General features: G+C 49.7%; 1 protein-coding gene across 4 annotated transcripts in view; it reads left to right on the forward strand.

Moving 5' to 3' along the window:
- The first annotated feature begins 2,030 nt into the window (after nt 1-2,030).
- Nucleotides 2,031-27,326, forward strand: part of UBE2F (ubiquitin conjugating enzyme E2 F (putative)) — a 55,054-nt gene continuing 29,758 nt past the window's right edge. For 3 of the 4 annotated variants that reach the window (XR_005218820.1, XM_037849792.1, XM_037849794.1), the window contains exons 1-4: nt 2,031-2,148; nt 5,976-6,108; nt 16,748-16,777; nt 21,483-21,548. Coding sequence is in view for 3 of the 4 variants with exons in the window: in XM_037849792.1 (XP_037705720.1) it covers nt 5,991-6,108; nt 16,748-16,777; nt 21,483-21,548 (214 nt within the window). In the remaining variant the exon portion in view is untranslated. Of the gene's footprint in view, nt 2,149-2,409; nt 2,706-5,975; nt 6,109-16,747; nt 16,778-21,482; nt 21,549-27,326 lie in introns of those variants that run through there. The other variant, XM_037849793.1, reaches the window with a different exon arrangement.

Consider the following 27,326-nt stretch of genomic DNA (forward strand, 5'->3'; position numbering starts at 1 on the left):
CCTGGGAAAGCAGATAAGGGACAGGTCCTCTTGCACACCCTGCAGGTCACTGGGGAATGAACACGTGGGGAGGGGCAAGCAGACACCGCATGGATTGCTCCTGCCCCCGCCCTTCCCCTGACATCAGCACCCCCTGGGAGGCTCCCCAAGGCACGCACACGGTGGGGACATGACTCAAATCCAGCCAGTCCAAGTCCCTCCCAGGGATTGTGAAATTGGGCCCAGCTCCAGCCCATGGAGGCAGCGGGGAGGACCAGGCAGCACACGGGGGCCAAGACTCAGATGGAGCAACCGAGAGCCAGAGAGGCCTGAGGCCAATAAATTCCTGGTTCTGTCCCCAGGCTCCCGGGGCTGCCCTCCGTGGTTCTGCAAGCACATCTACGGTCTTCTGAGTCCGTCCCCTTTTGTGCCTGAGCTAGTGCAGGTTTGGTAAAAGCAGCAGCCCTGGGTGGTGCTTCTCCCGGAAGCCTGAGGGCCAACTTTGCCCCTTCCCTCACTGCCCCCATCATCACACTCCCAGATGCATCCCTGGCACAGTGTGTGGTTGAGGGCAAATTCCGGGGTGAGGTACTTGGGTTCAAAGCCCAGTTCTGCCACATCGGGCAAACTACCCAAAAAAATGCCACGTTTCATGGGGATGAAATGGGCTAGTAACCTAGAGCCCTAAGTAAGCCTTAGGGTGAAGGCATGGCCTCATAAAATGGAGCTAGAGATGGCTTTAAGTCTCACCCACTGCCTTGCTTCAAGCCCTTATCTTCTCTTGCCAGGACTCATGCAACAAGTTCATGCACTATTTGCCCAGCAGATGAGTTTTGGTCACCTGTTACCGGCTAGGCCCTGGGGCTTGGGGGTGGGAGGGGGGCAAGGCAGACATGGCTTGAGGTCCTGAGCTTGGTCAGACAGTAACAGACTGTGTTGAGCACGGGGAAGGGGGAGCATAGGGCTCCAGCAGAGGCACAGAGGGAGCTGCAACCCCCACACCCCACAGACTTGGGAGGTCGGAGCAGGGAAGGCCTCTCTGAGAAAGGGATGCCTATGCTGAGGAAAGCGTAGGAGGCAGGCAGGCATAGAAAGGGAAACGGATTCCAAAGCAGAAAGAATAACGTAAGTGGCATTCTTAACGGGTCTTCCTAACCATCCTGTCTGCCGGGCTACCCTCGCACCCAGACCTCAGGCCTCTTTTGAGCAAGAAAACCTGATATTGTCGGTTCACTGTTTAAACCCCTCCAGCAGGGGTTTTGGAATGTGCCTCTCACTCGGTGCCTCTTCCCGGTTTCGGATGGTGCCTCTAGGCCGGTCCCATCACAGGGACCGCGGTCGGAGACGCAGCCCAGGGGAAAGATTTGTACCCAACGAGCCAGAAACGGAACAATTTGAAACGGATTTTTAAAGTACTTTTAAAAACGTTTCAAGAGAGAAAAGAAGGTATAAAAGTGCTAAGAACCAGGCAGCCCCCAGGCAGCCCGGGGCAGGCTCGCCCGAAGCGCACGGCGGGGGTCGCTGTCTGCACGTCTGGCCGCCCCTCCCCCTCCGCTGCAGGCGGCGAGGAGCAGCCGGGTCCTCAGCACGTCGTGGGGCACACAGCGGGGCGCCCCACAAACCGAGGCTGTCCGTTCCCGCCTGGCCGCTGCCCCAGGGCGGGAAGTGCCGGGCTCCTCTGCGTTCCCCGGGCCAGCTCCGGGCGCAGTCGGCCAGCGGGCGGCGAGCGCCGGAAAAATGAATGGAGGGCAGGGCCGCCCCTCACAGCCCCCGGCGGTCTCCGCGCAGGCTCCGGAACGACCCCCCAGGCCTCGGTCCCGCCTCCCGGCCCCGCCCCCGGCCGCCACTCGCCAATAAGCGGGGGCCGAGAGATCTGCGCCCGCCCCCTGGCCTTGCTCTCTGCCAGTCACCGAGGTCCGGCCGGCCGGCCGGTGCACGCCTCTGTTCGCCTGTCAGGTTCCAAATAAAGTTCTTGAGGAACTTTGAATTTTTTTTTTAAAGCGCCCGCTGCGGTCTGCCGCCGGCGAGAGCAGCGAGTCTCCGCCCCGCCACTTCCGGTCCCGCCGCCCCGGAGCCGGTGCGCCGTGAGGGGCCGCGTCTCGCCGCCGCGCCGCGGGGCCGGGCGTGGTGTTGGGCGCCGGGCTCGCCTCGCCTGTCTCGGGGGCCCAGGTGAGGACGCCCCGGGGCGCCGGGCAGGGCGTGGGGTGCTGCACCCGGCGGGCTGGGGGGCGCGTGGCGGCGGGCCGGGGCCGCTCCTCACAGCCGGGCGCCGGCGGGCGCACCCCGCGGGCGCGCGCCTGGCCGCAGACCCCGAACCCGGCCCCGGCCCGCGAGGCGCGTGGGCGCGGAGGGGCGGTTGCCGCGGACGGGCGCCGGGGCGGTGTAGGCCGGCCGGGGCGCTGGCCTCGCGGGGCAGCGGGGGAGCGGGCGGCTGAGGGCCGCTGCAAGGAGCCCGCACCTGGGCCCGGCTCGGAGCCGGGCGCGGCACGGCCCCCAGCGCGTGGACGCCGCCCTCTTACTCGCGAGCTGCTCGCTCCATTTTACGGAAGGGAAGCGGAGCCGAGCGCTCTGCCCAAGGTCACCGGCTCCGCGCGGCCGCAGGAAGCGGGCCTCGGACGCGGGCGGGCCGACTCCTGGCTGATGTAGGAGTCACGCCGGCTGTACGAAGCGGTAACGGCGAGGAGCGAGCGCTCGCGCCCTGTCAGCTCACCTGCCGCGGAAAGCATGTGAGCGGGCGCGGATCCGCAGTTGCGGACGGCCGCGCTGGTTGGGCAATTTCACCCGAGAAGGGAGGACATCTTGGAACGATGAATACACCCGAGTCCAGCATTCTAGATCTGGTTCTGCTGGCTTGTAGTCTTGGGTGTGGCCTTCCCCTTTTGGGGCTCAGTTTTCTTATCTGTCACGTGAGGGGAGGTGGGCTCACCCCTCTGCATTCCCTCCTGTGCTGGAGTGGGATCTGGATGGTTTGGGGTAGTTAAGAAGCCAGGCTTCTTGGAGGAGATGTTGGAATCTGGATGGGGCCTTAGGAAAAGGGTAGGATTTGGTGGTGAAGGGAAAGAGGGCATTTCAGTCCTGGGGTATCAGATATGAATAGAAGTTCCCAGAAATGACCAGAGTGTCGTTGGGGAGCCGTGAGGGGACTGGCCTGCTTGGTGCAGAGGGTTCTTGGCTGGACTAGAGGGAGGGTGGGGGGATGAAGGACTGAGATCCAGAAGAGGGTGGGGAAGGGGACAGGTGGGAGAGACTTCAGAGACAGAAATCACCAGGCTTAGTTTAGTAGTGTGGGGTCTCCTTGGGCATAGTGCCATTTAGGTGGTAGGCAAGGCAGAAGGGGGCAGGCTTATTACCTCTGAAAGTGAAAGCTTGGGTTGGCCAACCAGGAGGACTCCTCTGCTAGGCGGGAGATTCCTGGGCACTGGCATTCTGAAGGAGAGTGGGGTGTGGACTTTTTTTGTGCTCTGCCTGTTCTGTGCCCCTTTACTGGCGAATTCTGGTGTTCCTGCTGACCCACTGTTCCATCTGTTATGCTTGGATTGGGTCCCCTCCAGGGCAGAGACGTTGTAAATGAAGAGTTTCCCACACCTTAAAGTGACTGGCCCCTAGTGTCCCTGCAGAGGTGACATGGCCTGATCTTGCCACTACCTTCAGGGATGCTGAGTAAATATCACTTGACGATGAAACTGGTAACATACCACACAAGAATTCTCTTTGAACATTGGAAATAAGTTCCACCTGGAGGAGGAACTTAACTGGACAACTTGTGGAATTTAGAGATTGAGCACGCCATTTAAAATAGCTGAGGTATTATGAAAAATGCTGCTTTAGTCAGAGTATAATTTGCAGTAAAGGGGAAGTTTAGTTCTAAACCAGGTCCCCAAGATGCAAAGCATACAGAAAAAGGAAAACAGAATTCTGAAGCAACTGCAGGCATTCATCTAACCTCTTGACAGTTTGAATGCTCTTTTGTTCAAATCCATTTGTATATATTTAATTTAACATTTATGGAAACATTCCCAAATTATGCCTTTTGGGTAATGATACAGATGATGGAGAGAGAGAGAGGGTAATTATGTATTTGCTTTCTTAGAATTTTCAGAAAGTAAATTTTATGTTGTCTTCTAAGGACAACAAAACGCCAGCATTATTTTCTTTTACACCAGTGTGGTTTATTAAGAGCCATTGTTGAAGACAGCAAGCCATGGACCTGAGTCAGTGGGCTTGAATATTGCCTCCAGAGAGGAATTCAGTGTGCAGTTGCGGGGGGGGGGGGGGGGGGGGGGGGGGGGGTGTACAGGATGTAAGACTCGAGTCCAGTCCTCAGTCTGTGGTGGTGTGGAGACTTTCTTGGTGGTGCCACTTTCTTTCTGTGAGTGCTTGCTTTCCCCGGATCCCCAGAGCAGGCTCCTTCAGTGCCAGTCCTGGGGATGTCTGTCTAGTTGGACCAGGCATGTGCCGTAGCACTCGCTTCTCCTTAGGGTTCTTCATTATGGCTTTTCTCGGGTACTGCCTGCTGAATGCTCCTTACACATGTTGTGCCTTTATTTTGTATTTTTTGCCACGTTTACATCCCAAGGTCACCCAGAAGATAAAAACCCAGTGGCCCTTGTGTGGTTACTTCCTTCTGACCCCTACGTGAGGGGTGTGTATCGTGGCCCATCATCAGGTGACTGACGATCTGGCAGGACCCATGTGCCCATCTGGGCTCTTGGCCGTGGGACTTGGTCAGGCAGGCACATGGTGCTCTGTGATCCACCCGCTTCTGGGAAGCCTGGCAAAATCCCTCCAGGTGGGGATGGAGCAAGGGAGCTTGCCCCAGCTCTAGATAGTCCTCCTGTTCTGTCTGCCCCCACCCTCTCCCTTTAAGAAGTCACCATATAAACGGGACAGTCGCTCCCTTGCCCTGGGCATGGCTGTGAAGGTGTGGGTTTTGTTGGTTGTGGTCCGGGCCTCTCTGTAGATCTCTAGCGTGGGAGAACGGAGAAGTCCCAAGGTGGGACTCTAGAGGGGAGTATTCTTATATTTTGGCTTTCAAGATCTTGGTCTCAAACTAAAAGTTCTGGGCTTTGGTCAAGTTTTTCATCTGAAATTTTTAGATTATTTTCTGTTATAAGGAATCAGAGCAGTATTGAAAGGAAATGGTTTTAAAGCCACAGAGAAATTATGACTTGTGACCAATATTTGCCCTCAGAAGAAGTTCCAGAGTTCTTCTCTATGAAGCCATGTCAGATGAATGGCAGTGTATCTCAGAAGCAGAAGGCAGATCCAGAGAGTAATGATACCTGTCAAAATCAATGGCGTTTCCTCAGTCACTGTCTCCCAAGCAGTCATCCACCACCTGTTGGATCTTGCTTTCAGGGGTGGAACTTGAAACACAGATGTGTTGGAAGCAGCCATTGAAGAAGGAAATCTAGTGTTTGTCAGTAATTATAACTTCATCTTAATGCTAATGTTGCCTAAAATGTAAATGAGACACAACACATAAGTGTGAAGATGCTTAATTATGGTTCTCACACACCTTTATTAAAGGAAGAAGGAAAGTAAATGCCTTGTGGTGCCCTTGCCTTCAATAGGCTAATGCTCTCTCTGTCTGTGGCAGGCTAGTCGCTAGAGCTGTACCCCAAATGGGAAAGGCAGACTTCCCAGTCTGCGGTGGCCACGTGGAGCCCTGCAGCAGTGGCACACTGTTTGGGAAGTACTAGAGGGATCGTGAGCTCCAGGGGGCTTTGTTACAGTCACCTCCCAGGGCCTGGCACATGCCTGGCACCTAGCTGGTGCCCAGTGAGGATTTGTTCAATGCATGCCTCCCCTTTAAAAAATGAGGTCTATAGAGTGTGGCAGAGAAATTACCCCAGTTCATTGAGATAATCCAGTTTTATTCATGCACTTCGTATGTATAGAAGAAACTCAAAATTTAAAAAGCTGCACGTTTTTCCCAATGTCTGGGCAGTGTCTAGAGACATAGGTCTTATCCCATTCTTATTCTTGCATTTCAGGGTAAAGGAGCAGTAATGCTAACTCTGGCAAGCAAATTGAAGCGGGATGATGGTCTTAAAGGGTCCCGAACAGCAGCCACAGCTTCAGACTCCACGCGGAGGGTTTCTGTGAGAGACAAGCTCCTGGTGAAAGGTGAGGATCACACCTGTGAGCTGTTTGCATATCACGTAACACAACCAAGTTTGAATAGAGGCTCTTGTGGGGTGTAAAGAGCCCGTTTCTGAATAAAAATACCTGTTGGAAAATACTTAAAAATCTAGTTGCTTGGTGCTCCAGTGGAAGAACTCTCTGCCGTGCAGACACTGAGAATGCTGGGGTGGCAAGGACCTGGTCTTAGATGCGGTGCTGTGTCTCGCCCACTTTAAATGTCCTTCATGGGGCCTGCAGGGATGCTATGGAAAGAAGAAGGTCAGGGTGTTGGCAGGCCCCCACCTTGTCCAGGGCCGCCATTATCTGGCTGGGGCGTGTGTGGTTTCTTCCTGAATCCTCTGCACCAGAGTTTCCTGTCTGTAAAGGGAGGGGTTGAGTTGGACAATCTCTTAGGATCCGTATAGAGCCCATTTTATTCAGGTCATAAACCTAAGGAGATCTTTGTGCAAAATTAGTTCTCATCACAGAATAATGTGCATCACTTCCTAGAGCTGTAGTCTCTTCTTTCGGTGTTGACGGAGGAAGTCTTTTCCTTGGGAAGGGGTCATGTAACCATGGATGTGAATACGCATGCATTTGTGTGTTTGTGTGTACATTTGCACTCGTTCACTGAGCAAACTTTTACAGTTGTTAGATCAGGAGGACTATACAAGGTGACGAGGAAGGTTTCTGCCTTTACGATTTGCAGCACTGTTACTTTATAACAGATATTTACATTTCTTTCTTAAGTGTGGGAGCAGCTAGAATGCAAGGGTTAAGTGGTTTGTTAGCACTGCCTGCTTTCATGTTTTACTAGGCAGACAGCGTGAGGAATCCTGGCATTTATACGTCCTCGGAGAGTTTGATAACAGAAGAGTGTGTGCATGTAAAAGCCATGGGTTGAGCCTTTGCAGAAACCAACCCCTGCTGAGCTCCAGGAGGAATGGGACCAGGAAGGGGTTTGGTTGGAGGAAACTTAAACAACATATCACTTCCTTGTTCTCCCCTCAGCCCCTGGATCTCGATCTAGCTCTAAGAAAGACCAGCATAATGGGTAATCGGTTAAAGAAGGAGAAGGAAGCTTTCTCCCCACTGAGTCAGGAAGGCCCTAGATTATGTTGAAAGTCCTGCAGGGGCCCTGGGGTTGGAGTAGCGGGATGGGTTGCGGTTTCTCCTCGAGCCTCTTCCTCTGGATTCTGGCTCCCAGACAACCATTGCGGATGAGAACAGCAGCCAAGCAAGCCCAGTGAGGGGTCTGGGAGGGGGTTGTCACATTCTTATGAGTGGGGAGTATTTTGGGGGCCTGCGAAGTTGCAGTGAGGGAGACCCAGACTTTAGCTGAGGAAGAGTAGGTGGGAAGTGGCAGAGAGAGGACCCTGCCTTCTGCCATGGCCTCCTTCACTGTGTTTGAGACAGTTAATAGCAGCTGTTGTGCACCAAGCACATAGGGCTGGGACAGGCCCTCGGTCAGGTACCTGGTGGGGGTAATTGTTGTTGAACCTTTGCAAAGCTTGGCCAGGTGGTGGCGGTATCATCCCCATTTTACAGATAAAGAACTGAGGCTCAGAGAGGTGAAGAAGCTTGCCCAGGTTGCAGGTATATTGCAGCTTAGTGGGCAGAGCCATGTATTGGCATGTGGCAGGCTAAAGGGAGCAGACCCAGCAAGCAGATACTTAATGAGCAGAACAGAAGCGCAAGTCCAGAGAAAAGAGGATTTGGGAAGGTGGGTCTGAGGCTCCTCCTGCCTGAGCTCAGAACTCACCTGGGGGTTTTCATGAGGGACTGGTGCTGATGAAGTTTCTGGGGCCCAGGGCACTTGGGGGTGATAGGTAGGTGGCTGCGGGCAGTAGACCTCAGGGTAGCACGCCCCTCACGGGTCCCCTGGCTCCCTCCATCTTCCTGTGGAGCCCTGGCTGGGCCAGACCTGCTGAGTGGGGGGTAGTTTGGGCCTGTGGTAGAGTGTGGGTGAGGGCAAGAGTGGCCTGACCTGAGAGGCTGCAAACAGAAGGTGCACCCAGAGGATGCTCTGGTGAGTGAGTGGTCCCCAGCTAGGGGCATCTTTGCCTGGCTTCCCATTGGGGTCTGTTATCAATGACGTGTGCAGCTGCGACGTGCCAGCCCTCATTGCACTGTGCAGATACGGTAAAGCCCGTGGCTATGGCTGTGGTAGGGTGAGGTGTGTGGAGTCAGAGTTATTTGGACTTGGGGATAAATCGTGGGAGTGGAGGTGTCCATAAGAACCGAGCAGCTAACACCCTAGAGTCTGTTGTCTGGTGGGTGAGTGAAACCTGTTGAAAAGGGAATGCAGAAGAGTCAACCAGGCCTTTGTCAGCTGGGAGCCTTGGAGAGCTCCCGAAGCTGAGGCAGGTGCTTCAGTAGCGGTGAGGCTGTGATGGCCTTAAGTGTGCCATTGAAGCTGGCTGACAAGGACGCGGCCTGGACGCCTGCACTGGGAACTTGAAGACGGAGTTGAGGGGCGGAGGTACTGACTTCAGGGAGGGCAAGGGGCAGGAGGAGGCTCTCTACCCTTCCCCAGCAATGCACATTCTGCCTGTGGGCCCGTGGGGAGAGTGACCTGGGGTGACCTGCGTTTAAATCCGAGTGAAGGTGCATGCTGGCTGTGGGACCCCAGGGAAGGCGCTCAGCCTCTGTATCCAGTCTGCCTCGGCTCAAGTCAGAAAGGCCGGCTCTGCATGCGTGGTGAGGAGGGGCCAGCTCAGGGCCTGACAGGTGAGAAGCTTCCTAAAAGCTGACCTCGCTGTCCCAGCAACATGGGGTGGGGCTGCAGAGGATCCAGCAACAACTCGGGGAGCACCAGGTAGTGGTGGGGGTGCTGCTGGGGACAGGGTCTGGTGCCTCCAGGAGAGGCTGCTGGCCCTCCCATGGGCTGGTGCTGAGGGAGGTGGTCTGCTGCTGGCCGTGGGCCAAGTCCCAAGGGACCCTCATCAGGAAGGTCCTGCCAGAATTTGTGGCCTGGCCAGGGCAGCCTTCCTGCGGAGCAGGTGCAGGGAGGACGGGTGGGCTGGGAGAAGGTGTCCTGGGGGTCCTGTGGGCTCATCCCAGGTGGGGACTGAGGCAGAGCCCCTGGAAGCGGGACTTGGCACAGGCAGCCAGTGGGCAGCATGATTGTGGTGAGAGGTTCTCCTCAGCGGAACATTCCAGAATGGGGCTGGTTTGGGGAGTGCTGGCAGGAAGGCTGGCACATCCTCCCTGTACAGGGACACCCTGTGCTCCTGGGACTGGAGTCCCTTCCTGGAGAAATTCCCCTTTGGGCGATTTGAGGAAAAGTAGGTCGTTGGAGTTTAGCAAGGCTGGTGCCTCAGAATTGTCGTCTGGGGCTGTGGGTTTGGCTCACGTGGAGATGTTATTCAGGAGGATCAATCTGTTGTGTGTTAATGTGCCTTTGGGACTTGATGTGGAAGCCTGGGTTCCTGAGAAGCAGGGAGTTTGGCATGTAGCACGGTTGTTAAGGAATGTCCTTGGACCCTTGGAGGGGCACCTCTGGAAGGGGGGAGGCAGGGAGCAGGAGTGGGCAGGGGGTGAAATCGAGTGGCAACCAAGACCCCGCAACAGGCCCTTTCAGGCTGCCCCTTGTCGGGCGAGAGGGCTGGGCCATTTACTCCTGCATCGGAGGGTTACTGATTGGGGCTGTCCTGGGAGAGCTGGCCTGGGGTGAGGGGTCAGTGCAGCCCTGGCAATCCCTGGAGGGCCGAGCACCAAAAGCTGTTGCCTCTAGCCCTCCCAGCCACAGGAATACAGCCCTCGCCCTGGGGCGTCACAGTGACCCCCAGCCATGAAATGGGCACCCAAGGGAGAGTGCAGAAGCCAACAGGCAAAAAGATATATTTTAACAGGCCCGTTGCTCTGCCTGACTTCATGTGGGTGACGTCTGCAGGGAATGCCTGCAGGGCTGCGCTGACCAGCATGAGGGAGGCGAAGGCTGCAGGGCCAGTCGTCCCCAAAGCAGGGAGGCCCAGAGGCCACACAGCTGAAGCACCCACTCATTTTCCTGGATGGGAAGACGAGAGGTAGGAGTCACCTCCCTCAGACCCCAGCCCAGGGACACTGCAGTCACCTCGGGGTGGTGGGGTGAGGTCTGCATGCCTGCAGGAGCTCCACGCTGACACACCAGTGCCTTCGGCACCCGGGACCCTCTCGAGGAGAGCCAGTGTCCAGGCTGGAACTGGAGAGATGCCCGCAGCAGTTCCTCGAGGGTGGAGAACAATCCAAATGTTTCTGCCCTGAATCCGGGGAATTGGGGACCCTGTGGAGAGAGAATGTCAGATGAGCACATTTCCTGGCAGGTCCTGACATGGGACTGGGCCTGACCAGGGCCCTGTGGGTCAGGTGTCTCTGTGTTTTCAGCCACAGAGCAGATGGTGTCGTGTTCCCAGTGGACAAGGGCGGGCCCCTGAGTCCCCCAAGTTCTGAGCCTGGAAGTGTTCCCCAACCCCGCAAATAACCCTCAAGGCAGAATTACTTCCTTGCCTGTCAGAAATTGGACACTTCTTATAGGATGGTTAACTGAATGCTCGTCTGTTTTTCTCTTGTCTTCACTTATTCACTCAACAAACATTTTAGCCCCCTCAGGGGGCTCCAGGCAGGTTGGCAGGAACCTGTTGCCTATATCAGTGTTCAGGGAATGTGTAGATTTGTAATTGGACTGAGTTCAGAGTTGGAATTACAGGAACTGGCAGGGGTGGATTGTGGGCAGCCTTAGCTATCGCAGCCCCTGCTCCCCAACGTGCTTCCTTGTTCTCTGGTTTGGCTAGTGGGTTCTGGTGTGAAGGTATCTGGGCTCTGAGTCCACTTGGCAGAGCCTGGGGACCCTGGCTGCCCATCCACACCCCAGGCTTGTGGGGTCCTGGGCCTGGCCTGGCCTGCAGGGTGCCCAGTGGCCTTGGCCGTGAGTGTGGATGCTAGGATGACCTCAGGGAATGGACTTTGTATCTCCTTTCATGGAAGACCCTCCCCTTCCTGTAACTGTCTGCAGCGGCGTCCTTCCAGAGTAGTTCCTGTGGAGTGGGCAGAGAGAGAACCGTTTGTGCTCCAGAACTGCGTTTTCATGCTAGTCCCACCCAGAACTTGGAGCTGGAATCAGGGTCTGACTTGCCGTAGCATCTGGGTTTGCAGGGCAGTTGGCAAGGAAGCGTGGCAGCACCCTTAGGTGTTCCGAGCAGCCGGTGGGCCGAGAGGGCCCAGGGAAGGTGTAGATGGGCATCAAGACCACGGCGTGTGCTCCCATGCAGAATGGGGCTGGGGTGAGGCCGTGGGGCTCCATTCTTGGCGGTGCCAGTCTCTGCTTCTCAGTGCTGTCCGGTGTCCAGGGGTGCAGCTTTGTACCTCCAGGGTGTGAGCATCTGGGGCCCACACCCTGCATGGTGGGGCCGGGGAGTCCTTAGACCGAGTAAGAGGGCTGAGGTAGGGGCCCAGGCCCCCATGGTGCTCTCAGACCCCCAACCAAGCTGGATCTGTGGAGTGGCTAATGACTGTGGTTTGGGTGTTTCCCAGACCAGGGCACCCTGAGTGGGTGCTGCGAGTACAGAGGAGGGCTGTGATGTGTGGGGTCGGCCTTCTAGCGGAGGCAGCCAGGAGGGAGGGCTCGGAGCTTGTTCTTGGTGAGACCCTTCCTTACCCCCGGGTGGTCTTTGGGATGCCCGGGTCCTCAGCCACGAGGAAGAAGGCTGCTCGCACCCTTCCCACCAAGAGCCCTGCCCTCGCTTGGCAGGCAATGCCCAGGCACCCAGCTGGGGTCCAGCCCTGGCTGTGAACGTGGGGATGGGGGCTGGCCGCAACAGCCATGGGCCTCAGCCGGGAGTGGCCACAGCGGAAGGGCGAGGCGCCTTGCGGGGAGCCAGCCTTGTGGCAACCCGGCGCTTCAAGTGGGCTCCATGGTCTGAGCTCTAGCTGAAAAGGAAGAGCCCAGTTTCACAGAAGGAAGCTGGGCAGCCATGGAATTGTGCAAGGAGCCAGGTGCTGACGGAAAGGCTGGGTGTGTGGGTGGCAGAGGTGTTCGCTTCTTGGCGTGGGTGAGACTTTCAGCAGTTTAAAAATACCTCATTTCTTGTTGCGGAGGGTGAGGCAGTGGCCTTGGGGGCAGGAGGGTTATGGAGAGAAGAGCTTTGATGAGTGTGTGAAGTAATTTGTAATTTGCTTGTTCTTTGGTCCTGGTCTTCTTGTTCTCTCATTCCAAGGTTGGTAACCACTAATACTGATGGGTTCTTGTTTGCAATCGTCTGAAGTTTAGAAAGAGACTTGTCATTTCTCTAACTCCAAGGGGAACATTCTTTGTGTGTGCCCATACTGTTTCACGTTGAGTGTGCCTGCGCTGTTTCACACTGAGCGTGCCCGCGCTGTTTCACTCTGTGTGCCCATGCTGTTTCATGCTCTTGAGTGTGCCCGTGCTGTTTCACGCTGTGTGTGCCCGCGCTGTTCCACGCTGTGTGCCCGTGCTGTTTCATGCTCTTGAGTGTGCCCGTGCTGTTTCACGCTGTGTGTGCCCGTGCTGTTTCACGCTGTGCGTGCCCGCGCTGTTTCACGCTGTGTGCCCGTGCTGTTTCATGCTCTTGAGTGTGCCCGTGCTGTTTCACGCTGTGTGTACCCGCGCTGTTTCACACTGTGTGCCTGTGCTGTTTCATGCTCTTGAGTATGCCCATGCTGTTTCACGCTGTGTGTGCCCATGCTGTTTCATGCTCTTGAGTGTGCCTGTGATGTTTCACAGTGTGTGTGCCCGTGCTGTTTCACACTGTGTGCCCGTGCTGTTTCATGCTCTTGAGTGTGCCCGTGCTGTTTCACGCTGTGTGTGCCCGCGCTGTTTCACGCTGTGTGCCCGTGCTGTTTCATGCTCTTGAGTGTGCCCGTGCTGTTTCACGCTGTGTGTGCCCACGCTGTTTCACGCTGTGTGCCCGTGCTGTTTCATGCTCTTGAGTGTGCCCGTGCTGTTTCACGCTGTGTGTGCCCACGCTGTTTCACGCTGTGTGCCCGTGCTGTTTCATGCTCGAGTGTGCCCGTGCTGTTTCACGCTGTGTGTGCCCGTGCTGTTTCACTCTGTGTGCCCGTGCTGTTTCATGCTCTTGAGTGTGCCCGTGCTGTTTCACGCTGTGTGTGCCCACGCTGTTTCACGCTGTGTGCCTGTGCTGTTTCATGCTCTTGAGTATGCCCGTGCTGTTTCACGCTGTGTGTGCCCGCGCTGTTTCACGCTGTGTGCCCATGCTGTTTCATGCTCTTGAGTGTGCCTGTGATGTTTCACAGTGTGTGTGCCCGCACTGTTTCACGCTGTGTGCCCGTGCTGTTTCATGCTCTTGAGTGTGCCCGTGCTGTTTCACGCTGTGTGTGCCCACGCTGTTTCACGCTGTGTGCCCATGCTGTTTCATGCTCTTGAGTGTGCCTGCGCTGTTACACTCTGTGTGTGTGCCCGCGCTGTTTCATGCTGAGTGTGCCTGTGTTGTTTCATGCTCTGTGAGTGTGCCCATGCTGTTTCACACTTGCCCTGGGCTGACCTAGAAGACCAGGCATCTTTGTTGGCCCCTTGTGCCCCTGAATTGTGTTGCTTGCCTTGGCTCAAAGCCCGCGGGAGCCTTGGGCATTCTGGGGGTTGTTAGACCTGGGCTGGCACGAAGGACCCCCTCCTTGGCTACCCTTCCTGCATCAGACCCACCAGACATTGGAATCAAGGATAATGCTAGTCTTTGGGCTCTAGATTCTAGACTGTTTGTGAAGTTTCTATCAGATCCCTTTATTTGAAAAGCTGTGTGTAAACAGTAGCCTGGCAGAAGTGGTCTGCAGCGGTGCACGGTCCCTGGGGTGGGGAAGCCCTAGGATGTTGGGTGGAGCTGGTCTGCAGTGGGACCGGGACATCAGCGTTTTCAAAAACTCAGCAGGTCCTGGATGGTGGTGGTGGGTACACAGCTCCAAAATTTACTAAAAACCATTGAATTGGACACTTAAAAGGGCCTGTTCATGGTATGTAAGCTGTACCTTAGCAAAGCTGTTAAAAATAAAAACAGCAGCCCAGACGCCTGGAGGTTGAGAGCGCTGCCCTGTGGTGGGGCGTCCTCCGGGTCAGCGGTCTGCCAGCCCCATGCGCCTCCTCCCCCCCAGGCTGTGGGTAAAGGGCCCACTCTGGTGCTTGTCCATCACGGTTTGTTCTGCGCCTCCTGCGTGGCAGTCCTGGGCACTGGTCAGTGGCCTTGCCGTCCTCCCATCCACAGCACATCTCAAACATTTCACTTCCGTTATGTGGTCCTTCCTCTTCACCTGCATTGTCCAGTGCCACCCAGCCTTTGTTTGCTTTGCAGAGCTGACAGTCTGAGTTACACGATTGCAGACGGAGTCATCCCACTGCTTAGGCTAGCGCTCAGGCCCCCTCTGCCAGGCGAGGCCAGAGAAAGCTGGGTTCTGGTGGCACTTGTCAGTCCCAAGAGAAGGGACTTCCAGGACAGTTCCTTTTAAATTCGTACCACCAAAAAGTAGATAACAGTATAATATACAATAGTAAGTAGTGTTCATTTGAAAAGCATAATTATGATGCTATGTATTAAACAGATAGTATTAAAAAAATATGATTGGTGTGAATGACTGACTTGAAGAAAGTTGTGCTTTTCATATGACCCGAATGCCCTGTGAGCTTGGGGTGGGGCACACCCTGTCCTCGGGCCAGAGTGAGCCTGTCTTTACAAGTGTCCCTCCGCCGCCAGTGGCCACACTCAGGAAGACAAGACTAAAGGTCAGCGTGGTGGGTGTGCAACCCTGGCACGGGGCCGTGGTGGTTCTGTGAAGTGCATGTGCATCAACAACCACAAGCCAAGGCCACCAGGGAGGCTGACTCCCAGGCCTTTTCTGGCCACAGTAAGGGGGTGCGGGCCTCTTCCCCCCACGCCCAGCTCCTCTGGAGGAGATGTGCCCCTTTCTCCCCCTGGGCAGGGACCCTCCCTGCGAGCTGACTGGCTGGGAGGCCCCGGAACCACATACTGCACTGTCATCTCCCCTTTCCTGAGCTCCTCCTGCTCCTGCCACCCTTTCTGGAGGCCCTGCTCCATGCCTGGACCCTAGAGCCAGTGGATTTAATGGGCCTGGCTTGCCTTGACCAGATTCTCAGTCACAGCATGTAACAGCTGAACATCAGAGGCCTGTGTGTTTCCTAAACCCTTAGCCTCTGAGTAGGACCACCTGCCAGCTTGCCCACTCACCTGCTCTCAGCCTCGTTTTGCAGACATTCTGCTCTCCATCTCTCCTCTCCTTCCCTTCCCGACTTTTGGACAGGGTTGTCTGTACCTGCTGTGTCTGTATTATGACCACCCCTTTGCTTCTAAATTTTTTTTATAATCTGGCCATGGGCTTTCCTGCTGATTTGAGTGCTGAAGCCCGCTTCTGTGCTCTGGCTATATCATTCATCTCTCGCTCCTACTATCCCACCCGTTTCTCATCTGTCACAGTCCCTTCTCCTCTCCCTCTGCTTTCTAGCTAAGTTGCTTTTCCTTCCGTCTCTCTGCAGTCTGATGATGTAGGCGACATTCAGAGCTCCTTGGCCTAGTCCTCCGGCGGCTTGCCCACTGCTCATCTGGTGGTTGCCTCCCCTCCGCCCGCCCCTCCCGTTCTGCCTGCTTGCTCGCTCTCAGCAGCCTTTCTCCTTGGGGCTGCCACAGTGGCTGTCTCCAGAGCTGTCTTCTTGAGGCAGAGCTTAGAAACTTGCTTACAAATCTCCCACACTCCCTGTTGCCCACAGAATGAAGCCTAGATTTCTAAACCTGCTGCCCGGGGCCCTCCCTTCCCCCGTGAGTCAGCCATGTTCCCACAGCTCTGCTCTTTGCCCTTTGTTTTGGCCACGCTTGATGCCTCTGGTTCTGTGCTTTTGAAACATTGTTAATTTACCTGCTCAAAATACCTTTTTTACTACCTCTGCAGGACTGAATTCTACTTATTCTTCAGAGCCCAGTTTAGAAAACTCCTTCCTCATCCCCGTGGCTGGAGGCCCAGACAACCTGCCCACCTGGTCATTTCTACATGTGGCCCTCTCCCCACCAGCCATGGTTCTGACAGCAGGGTTGGGGCTCAGGGCTCTGTCCTGGCAGGGTGGCTCTCAGGGCAGCTTCACTGGCCCAGTGAGTGTCGTCCACTGAGGCCTGTGCAAGGAATGGCCACAGCGGGAGGTGGGGCGTTCGCTCCCTGGAAAAGTCTGAGCACAACCTGGGCGCACCCTCGTGGGAAGGCAGGAGGGGAAGGAACCTTGTCGAGGGGTGCTCACTGCTGATGAGAGCAGAAACTCACTGGCAGGTTTGGGGCAGTCGGGGTGGACACCAGGGGTAGGGTGCACGTCAGACTGAGCTACTTTGGAGCAGGATTTTCAAAAACAGTTTTGTGATTTTTTTATCCATAGGAAATTTCTATGTTAATTTGAGGTATTTTTATTCATGTAAAATGAATTTTAAGCACATTGACTGCATTTGTCAACATCCTTCAAGTCAGTGTGTATGTTTGGATGCAACAAAAAGGTTTTAAAATCTAAACTTGAGGCCAACTGTAGGTTTCAGGTAGTCTCATTTATTTGTGTCCTCATTGCTCTGGAGGAAATTGCCAATTTAGAACTGGTGTTTTTATGTGACATAATTGACCAATATTAACAATAATCTCTTTGTTTCTACAGAGGTTGCAGAACTTGAAGCTAATTTACCTTGTAAGTATAGCATCCCCAACCAAACATTAAGTGTACTGTAAAATAATTGCACAGAGAAAGCTCATTCTATGTTTTAATAACCTTGCATAGCCTGCTTTTCATCTATGTTTTGAATGAATTTTAATTTTGTGCAAAAGGGTAGCAAGATTTCTTGGAGGGCCTGCTGAGAAAGAGGTGTCCCCACTCTCCTAAATGGCCCGCCTTGTGCTGGACACCCCTGTAGTGTGGCAGAAGCGAGTTCTGTCAGGGCTTGTACCTCTTCCACGTTGCATTCTGTGTCCTTATTGGAGTGAAAAGGTATATAAATCAATAATGGGTAGTCCTGGTTTTGTTAGTGATGCTTCTATCTTGTGGGGTCAGAAAGTGCTTATTTAGTACTTACCTTTGTGTTTGAAGTGGGAGGGTGATACTGCCTTTTAGTCTGCAGGTTGCCTCACTTTGCTTGGTCTTCCCTGCTCCAGGTACGCGATCCAGCTGTACAGCCCTCACCTGTGAGCGTGGGAGGCTCAGGAAGCTTGTTTGTTTCTTAGACAATTAACTTGAGTAATATATGTGAAATTTTTTTTTTTCTATCATTAAGCACCCCTCAACCCTTTATGGTTCATAAGACCATCAAAATCTGAAAGCTTTGACTATTTTAGCATCTTTTGAATTATAACCTTTTTGTCATCATAGTTTAAAAATAGTTCTGAGGCTGAGGATATTTGTTGGTGTGTGTGGAATATTCTGTGATTGGGCCCCCTGGTTTGGGTGAATGCTACAAAAGAACTTAGATTTTGATATGGATGAGCGTTCCCATTCCAGCCTGTATCTAAAGTTGGAACAATAATTGCAGGTTGTAGCCTGTAAGTGGTTATGAAATCAGTTTTGTAGGTAGGACCCAGCAATTTTAAAAATAAAGTCATGTAGAAAATATGAGTATATTTCGGGAAAGACATTGTTTCTTGAAAAGTTATTTTTCATATATATTTATGTATAGATTTATTTGTAACAGATTGAGATATAAAATATGTTTCTTTTAGTGGATTTCCATCAGAAATGTCTTGAAAGTTTCTGAATTGCTTGGCCTCAAAACTTCTACCCTCTCCCCTGTTTGGGGGAATGGAGGGTGGGGGCGATGTCTGAATCAGTTTTTATAAGCAAGCCATGCTTTCCAAAAGCGAGCAGCTCCTTAATCTAAAGAAACAAGGAGCCACCAAAGAATGAATCTTCAGCATCTGTGGACACTTCTGACATCAACTGCAAAGACTAAAGTAGCTCAATTCAGTTCAATTCTGACGTGACTTAGAGTAGGCCAGACCTCACAGACGTCACAGGATAAAGACAACCCTTCAGGCAGGGCAACATTCACCAGTTCAGGCCTGGGCCACCCCCACTTCTGACCAACTGGCTACAAATTTGGGGTTCCCACCACCCCCTCGGGTTCAGTCATTCGCTAGAGCTCACAGAACAGACTGAAAGCACTATACTTGTGGTTATAGTTTTATTATAGTAAAAGGATACAAATAAGGAGAAGCCAAAAGAAGAGACACATGGGCACAGGGGGAATCTAAAAGGCTCTCAGGCACAAGCTTCCCTGCCCTCCACGTGGAGGCAGGATGTGGCATCCGCAGTCATGGAAGCTCCCCCAGGCTCCCAGTGTCAGAGTTTACCTGGGGTTTCCTGATGCTGCTGCAGCTGCTGGAATTCATGACCTCGTGGTTGAACTCAGTCTCCAACCCCGTTCCCTCCCAGGGGTCTGACTTCCCTGGCCCCCTAATCATGTGGTTGGTCCTCAGGTGTGGCCTCCCACCTGACTACCATAACAGCCATCAGCTGTGGTCCTGGGCCCTCCATGAGTAACAAAAGATACTCTGGGGAGTGAGGGATACTTCACTTTCCAAGGATGAAGAGGTTCCCTTCCTGGAGGCAGGACAAAGACCAGATCTCTTTTTGGAAGCCACATTCTTTGTGCTGTTTTTTAAATAGTCTTTCTAAAATACTTACAAGGCAAGCAAATAATTACATCATAACTTGACATGTAGCAGGGCTGCCCCATAAGCATTGAGAACTAATTTGGGGCTCTGTATGTGCAATTAAAAGATGTCTCAGATGGATTGAAATATTTCTAGATTCTTAGATAACCCATGCCTACATGTAGAGAAAAGGCTTGATTTTGGAGTTTTAATAAAGCCTTTGCATTGAATTAAAGCAAAAATCTGGCTTTTAACGTTTCTGTTAGAACTTGCCCCTTTTTTTGAGCCTTAAATTTTGATTCTTTTAGGTAGTTTTATTGTTATGTAATCCACCTTGGTCATTTCTTTATTCTTGAGCAGACCTTCACTGCCAGTTTTCTGGCAGTTGATCTCTTTCCAGGAGTTGGTTTCTACACCTGTACCTTTAATAAACAAACAAAGGAGAATGTTAGGTATTAAAAACAAATGGTATTAAAAACAGTTAACCATTGAAACTTTCCCAAAGTCTAGTTGTCCATTTTTTTTAATTTAATTTTATTGAGATATATTTACAAGCCATACAATCATCCATGGTGCACAATCAGTTATTCACAGTACCATTATATAGTTGTGCATTCATCACCACAATTTTTGAACATTTTCATTACCACCCAAAAAAAGAATGACTAAAAGTTAAAGTAAAAAGAACACCCAAAACATCTCATACCTTCCATCCCTCTCTATTATTCATTTACTTTTTGTCCTCATTTTTCTACTCATCTGTCCATACGCTGGATAAAGGGAGTGGGAGCCACAAGGTTTTCACAATCACACAGTCACACGGTGTAGACTATATAGTTACACAATTGTCTTCAAGAATCAAGACTACTGGGTTGCAATTCAACAGTTTCAGGTATTTCCTTCTAGCTATTCCAATACACTAGAAAGTACAAAGAGACTTCTATATAATGCATAAGAATGACCTCTCGACTCCATTTGAGATTGCTCAGCCACTGAAACTTCATTTTGTTTCATTTCTCTTCCCCTTTTTGGTCCAAGAAGGCTTTCTCGATCCCATGATGCCAGGGCCAAGCTCATCCCTGCAAGTCACATTCCACATTGTCAGGGAGATTTATGCTCCTGGGATTCATGTCTCACATAGAGAGAATGGCAGTGAGTTTACCTGCCAGGTGGGATTAGAGAGGGGGGCCACATCTGAGCAACAAAAGAGGTTCTCTGGGGGTGACTCTTAGGTACAATTTTAAGTAGGCTTAGCCTCTCCTTTGCAGTAACAAATTTCATAAGGGCAAGTCCCAAGATAGAGGGCTCAGCCTTCTAAACTGGTAGTCCCCAGTGCTTGTGAGAATATCAGAAATTCCCCAGGTAGGGAAGTTTAATACTTCCACATTTTCCCCTAGTCCCTCAAGGGGGCTTTGCAAATACATTTTTATTCTCTGCCCAGATTACTTTGGGATGTATCATGGCTTCACACTAACCTATACAAACCAACCAGATTTCACTCCCTATTCAAAGTTCCATGTACTGTTTTTGATATATACATCTCACTGGAAAGATGGAATATTGAAATCCATTAAGTTTGCCATACAGAGTTCTAAATACCTGGCTTAGGAGAAGGTCTAGAGTCCATTGGCCCCTCTTTATTTCTTTTTAAAATAAGAAAGTTGAGAATGTGACCTCTAAGAACCTGTCCTGCTCTTGTAGACTGATCTGTCTTTCACTTCTGATATGATTTTCTGAGAAGGTCATAAAAACCCTGCTAACAGTTCTGTGCTGCTTCATGTAATGTGTCTCAGTCTCCCATAGCTAACATGTTTATGAAGTAATGAAAGGAAATGAGGCATCGTTTAGGGGAAAGAATCGTGAACTAGTTACTAATTTGAGAACTAGCTTCTGCTGGTCAGTGACCCTCTCTGGACCTGCATGTCATCTCCCAGTTGAGAGCACTAGACTAGATGGGCTCTACGGCCATTCCAAGTCTAAATTAGAATCATCCTATTTTTTGATGAAAATTCATATCATTGCAAAACTGAGCAAAAATTTTCGGTGGGACTTGTAAGAAGTAAAGTCTGTAGTGACCTAAGGAATTTAGCACAATGTTTTCTGAGTTTATAGATGAATATAGAAAATTTCTACATGTACTTTTTTCAGTATTTATTCTATGGGTATATATGATTTTGGGGTATCATTTATTTGAGGGAGGCGGATGTGGAGTATGGGCAACTTCCCAATATCATAGTGAACATTTACAATTTTTACCATGTGAGCTAATTCTTCACTAGTGTACTTCTTTTTAATTCTGTACCATGGTGAGTGTGAATGGTTATATGCCAGGTGTACAGACTAGAAGTTTGGCCCAAGTTCTTTCTATTTTTTTGCCATTTGTTTGTTTATCCTACGTATATTAACCTTGCTGGGGTGTATACAGTTTCTTCTTTTCAAACTAAGTAGCATAACTCTTGAAATTAATAGAAAGACCTCTTTAATGACCCTTTAAAGGTTGAAAGAAAACATCTCAATTTGGAATTAACTAGTAAAAGGACCTAAAGAGTGAAACACATTGCAAAAATCACTGGTTGCAATTTTAGCCTAGTGGTACAGTTATTATTCAACCAACCAGAGGGGCTCCTCCTACTTGGTCAGTAAGCCTTATCACCCTATGCACACCATCAGAGTTGACCTGTGTTTCAGTTAGTCCTGACAGAGGCTGCCAGTAGTTATCGGACCTTCCTGATGTGTGGTTTCTTTTGCAGGTACATGTAAAGTGCATTTTCCTGAGCCAAACAAGCTTCATTGCTTTCAGCTAACGGTGACCCCAGGTAATATTCTTTCATACTTAAGTGCTAATGCGATTTTAAAGCAGCACATCTTAAAGGCTGCCGACATCTGTAATCTTTGGCTTGACTTGTCCACTCTTACCTTTTCAAAAGTGAGGACATGAATGACTGTCCCTGTGGGAAAACATGCAGTCGCTTAAACCATGGAGATGTTACCTGAGGCCCCCAGCAGGTGCCGCGGTAACAGGTCCACATTTAATAAAGCGGGTGGCTGCAGACCGTGGGTGTGCGGAGAGCCTGGGGCTCCTAGTCACTGCTGGGTCCAAACACTGACTTGGCCACCCAGCGGCAATGGGACCCTGGGGAGGTCCCTCCCCCTCTCAGCAGCTGCTGGGCCTTCTGAAGGGGACCAGAAAGGAGCCGTCTCCTGGGAGGACTGCGGGGATGCAGTGGTGGCGTGAGGGAAGTGCCAAAGCCCGGGTCAGGCACCAGAAGCAGTCAGCAGATGCTGGCTGTTCCTGTGAGGCCCGTAAGTGTTGGTGCTTTGTGGCAGGGCTTCCCAGTTTGTTACAAACCCACATTTTATATTGGACTTTAATGTTCAGGGGACAGTTGAACAAATTTTGGATTCTGATCTCCAAGTTGGCCCCAGGCAGGGCTTGTGTGTTTTTTTGTTAAGTGCAGCTCCAAGAGTTGCAGATCCCAGCATTCTGCATAGTCCCTTCCCTAGCCCCCCGTGTTTATGTTGGGGCGTGGTGGCAGCCCCCACCTCTCAGTACACTGGCCCGTTGGTGCTGCAGTGGGATCGATTGAGAAAGGAGCAAAAGACAACTGGAATCAACAAGAGGGAAAAGGAGTTTTGTGGAGGAAATCTAGGTTGTCATTTTATTTTGGGGTTGGAAAGGGAATGAGAGAAACTGAGAATGAGTCACTAGCTAATTAAAAAGTGAAAGAGAATGTAGAATTTCAGTAGCTGAGAATAAGCCTCCCAAGAGCCATGGCCATATTCTCCCTCTAGGTAGGTTGGGTTCTTCTATAGAATATGTTCTATTAATAATAATAAGAGGAATCCCAATTTCAAAATGGGCTTAAAAACTTGACCTGATTTTTATCTGTGCGGTGGCTCTGCAAATGGCTCTGGGGCAGTGCCGGGCTGGGGGAGAAGTGGGCGTTCACGCATCTGGCATGGACGGATAACTGACACCCGGGACCCCAGCCTTGGCGATGACGGCAGTTGTAACTTCTGCACCTTCCCAAAACACAGAGTATGGAGGCCGTTTTGAAGGCGGGGGACTGAGCACACTAGAGCACTTCCTCGGAGACTCCCAGCCGGCGCTGTGGAAGCCATTTCCTCCACAGCTCAGGGTGCGGGCTGTTTCCAGAAATTATTGCAGCGCTTCAGATCGGGGCTCTGTTCACCAAGCAGTCAGACTGTAGGGCATTTTCAGTGTTAGGGGTTCTGCCACCCTGCCCCACTTCCCAGGCACCGTCTTGGTGGTTGCTCTTTGTCACACAAAGACCTCTGTAGATTTTTCCAGGTTCCTCACTGTCTTTTGTGATGCGTTTGTGGCAAGTCTAATTTGGGGTTAAGTTGGGGTGTTTTTTTTTTTAACTGAATTACATAAATATTGTCATTATTGCATTATGTATAGTACAGTGTCTTTGATATTTTAATTCTTGTCCTTGAGAAGGGAGCACAATTATTTGTTACAGTTTTGGTATTCATTGTTCCATTGGTTAAAAAGGTAAGTTGTGTTTTGGTATCTATGAGTACCCAATAGCTTAACATTTCTCTTTTGTGAAGAATGCACATCAGGACGTTACCATCCCAGTTGAATGGTTCTCAGCGTTCCTGGTAGGCACAGGCAGGTGCCCCACTGTGGGGAGGCGGCAACTCCGAAAGCTGCTGTGTTCCTGCCCTTGGTTCATGAGGAACGGATGGCAGAGTCCCCATCCTGAAAACTTGCCTCTTATCACCGGTTCTTAAAAATGTTCTGGAGACATGCTACTCTTAGAATTGGGGAGAAAAAAAAAAAAAAAAAAAAGAGTTAGGAGTAAAGCTTTAACAAGGGATGAAGCAAATAATTAGGAAACTGGCTTATTTGCCGCCAGTAATCCTGGAACCAGGTCTGAAAACTTGATGATACAGGTGATCCAAATATTAGGAGAGTCAGCTGGGAAATTGCGTCTGCAATTAAATTTAAAGCTGTCACTTGCTAAAGGCAGTACAGTTCTTGTGCACACTTGATGACAGTCTCGTAGTTTTTCTTATTTTTGGAATGGTCCCACATGCTTGGGAACAAACGTTCTCTTCAGAGGAAAGATGAGAGTGTAATTTGGTGATAGAGGAAAAGAAAGGAACTGAATTTAAATTAAAATCTAAACGCAAAACAAGAAAAAGAAGACTCCCTGGGCTTCTGTGAAGTTAGTGGAACAGTTTGAAAAATGAGCAGTTCAGTGAACTGGTCCAAATTCTAGAAGGCTTCTCAGCCTGTCCTACTTTGGTTATCAGTGTCTGTGTTTTAGGCTGAAGGGAACATGGACTTAAATGACAACTTTTTTTAATTTCAGCTTTTGCTTTCTAAATCAATTTTACTGAGGTATAAAATTACGTACAATAATGTACTACTTTGAACTATTCTAATTTGCACTGTCCAAACTTGATGAGTTTTGAAAATTTATACGCCTGTGTAACTACTACCCCAGTACAGATATCTGATGTTTCCCACGTTCCCAGAATTCCCTTCTGCCTTCTTGCAGTCACCCCCACCCCACTCCAACTGCACCCGCTCTCTGATTGCTGTTACTATAGATAAGTATTGTCAGTTCTTGAATTTCATATAAATGGGATGTTATGTATTCTTTTATCTCTGGCTTCCTTAATTTTTTTAATTCATCCATGGTGCATCTATCCAGTAGTTCTTTTTAATTGGTTGGACAAATAGGTCATAATTTGTTTATCCAGTCTCCTATTGATGGACACTTGTTTCCAGTTTTTGGCTGTTAGGAATAAGACTACTATGAGCATTCTCACATGTGCCTTTTTGTGCACATATTTTTCTTCTTTTCATTTCTTTCTAAGAGTGGAATTTCTGAGTCATAGGAAAGGTCTGAATATAAGTTTATTGTCTGACAAATGAGCGGTGGATATTTTCTCCCGTTCTGTGGCTTTTCTACTAATTTTTAATGTATCTTGTTGAAAAATAATTGTAATTTTAATGTCCAGGTTATCATTTTTTTCTTTTAGTATGTTTTGTTTCCTTTCCAGAAATCTCTGTTAAACTTCAGGGTTGCATATCTATTTTCCTGTTTTTCTCTAGAAGCTTTATGATATTAGATTTTATGTTAAGGTCCACAATCCATCTTGAATTAATTTTTGCATATAGCTTAAGAGAGGGGTTGAAATGCTGATTGTGGTGATAAATGTACAACTTTATGATGATACCATGAACAACTGATTGTACACTGTGGATAAATGTATGGTATGGGAATATAACTCTATAAAATTGTAGGAAAATACATATATAGGAGTAAAAGTGTTGGAGAAAACATGGTGAGAGGGATGATGCCTCACCAATATGGACTAACTACAATGTGTAAACTCAAAATTGAATCTTAGAACATAGCCTAACATGGACACAATAATTGTAATAGTCCCTAGATTGTAAGCTCTTACAGCAGTTAACTCTATCCCTGAATTGTAAGGCCTATCTCTAAACTTTGAGGTGCTGATCCCCTAGCGTATGTTGTCACAAACATTGGGACTGGTGGTTTGATGTGCTGAGCCCTTGAGCATGGGACTTGCCCTTATGAAGCTCATTACCACAAAGGAGAGTCTAAAGTTGTATGTAATGGTGCCTAAGAGTCTCCCCCTGAGTACCTCTTTGTTGCTCAGATGTGGCCCTCTCTCTCTCTAACTGAGCCATCTCGACAGGTGAACTCACTGCCCTCCCCTCTACGTGGGACCCGACTCCCAGGGGTGTAAATCTCCCTGCCAACGCAGAGTATGACTCCCGGGGATGAATGTGGACCCGGCATCATGGGACTGAGAGTGTCTTCTTGACCAAAAGGGGAATGCAAAATGAGACAAAATAGTTTCAGTGGCTAAGAGATTCCAAATGGAGTCGAGAGGTCACTTTGGTGGACATTCTTATGCACTATATAGATAACACCTCTTAGGCTTTAATGTATTGGAATAGCTAGAAGTAAATACCTGAAACTACCAAACTCCAACCCAGCAGTCTGGACTCCTGAAGACAATTATATAATAATGTAGATTACAAGGGGTGACAGTGTGATTGTGAAGACCTTGTGGATCACACCCCCTTTATCTAGTGTATGGATGAGTGGAGGAATGGGGATAAAACTAAAGGACAAATGGGGTGGGACGGGGGGATGATTTGGGTGTTCTTTTTTCACTTTTATTTTTTATTCTTGTTCTGGTTCTTTCTGATGTAAGGAAAATGTTCAGAGATAGATTGTGGTGATGAACGCATAACTATGTTATCATACTGTGGACAGTGGATTGTATATCATGGATGATTGTATGGTGTGTAACTGTATTTCAATAAAACTGAATTTAATAAAAATAAAAAAAAAAGAGGGGTTGAAGTTTATTTTATCTGTATAGATACCATTTGTTCCAACAACTTTTCTTAAAAAGACTTTCTTGTCTTGGTTGAACTACCTTGACAGGGGGTTAAAAAATCAATTGGCTCATAGGTGTAGGTCCGTTTGCTTAACTCTTCTGTTCTGTTGATCTCTGTGTTAACTCTCAGTCCAGTTCCATGCTGCTTTAATTGTTGTACCTTTATAGTAAGTTTTTAAAATGGGTAGTGTGGGTATTCCAGTGTTGTTGTTTGTTTTAAAAATTGTTTTGTCTAGTGTAGGTTCTTTGAATTTCTATATACAGTTGAACACACCCTATCGCTTCTTCCAAGAGGCTGCTGGGATTTTGGTTGAGGCTGTTGATGTATAGTTCAGTTGGGGGAGAAATGACATATTGAGTCTCCAGTCTGTCAACATGGTAAATCTCTCCATTTATTTAGATCTTCTTTAACTTCTCTGAGCAGTATTTTGTAGTTTTCAGTGTATATGTGTTGTAAATACTTTGTTACATTTCAATATTTTGTGGCTTTTGATGTATTGTAATGGTACTTTTTAAATTTCAACTTTCAATTGTTTGTTACTAGTATATAAAATTACAATTGATTTTTCAATATATTGATCATGGTTCTGTGACCCTGCTAAATTCATTTATTATTTTTAGTAGCTTCTTTGAGATTCCTTAGGATTTCCTGTGCACATGATCATCTCATCTGTAAAGACATTTTTACTTCTTTTTTGCAACAAATTCCTTAAAAGAAGAAATTTAGCAAAGTTAATATAATAGGTGGAGAGCCCTGTATCTATTATAGAAATTGAATTCACAACCAAACCCTTTCCCAGAAAGAAAACCCAGGTCCAGATTGCTTAACTGGTGAATTCTATACGTATTTAAAGAAGAAATAATGCCAATCCTACGTAAATTGGTCTGAAAGGTTTTCTTTCAAGGACTTTGTCCGTTTTACCTAAGTTGTAGAATTTATTGATGTGAAAGTTGATCAGAATACTCTCTTTATTATTCCACCAATGTCTGTATGCTCTGTCGTGACATCTTTTTCATTTCTGATATTGGTAATTTGTGTCTTCTCTCTTTTTCTGGCTCAGATTAGCTTTACATCAAAGTTTCAGACGCACATACTTTATACTCTCATCCTTGCTTCTTTCTAGCCTTATATTAAATTTTAGGGTGAAGATGACCATTATGAGGGAGGAAAT

Source organism: Choloepus didactylus, chromosome 9 (assembly GCF_015220235.1).
Source record: "Choloepus didactylus isolate mChoDid1 chromosome 9, mChoDid1.pri, whole genome shotgun sequence".
In the NCBI taxonomy this organism is placed as follows: Eukaryota; Metazoa; Chordata; class Mammalia; order Pilosa; family Megalonychidae; genus Choloepus; species Choloepus didactylus.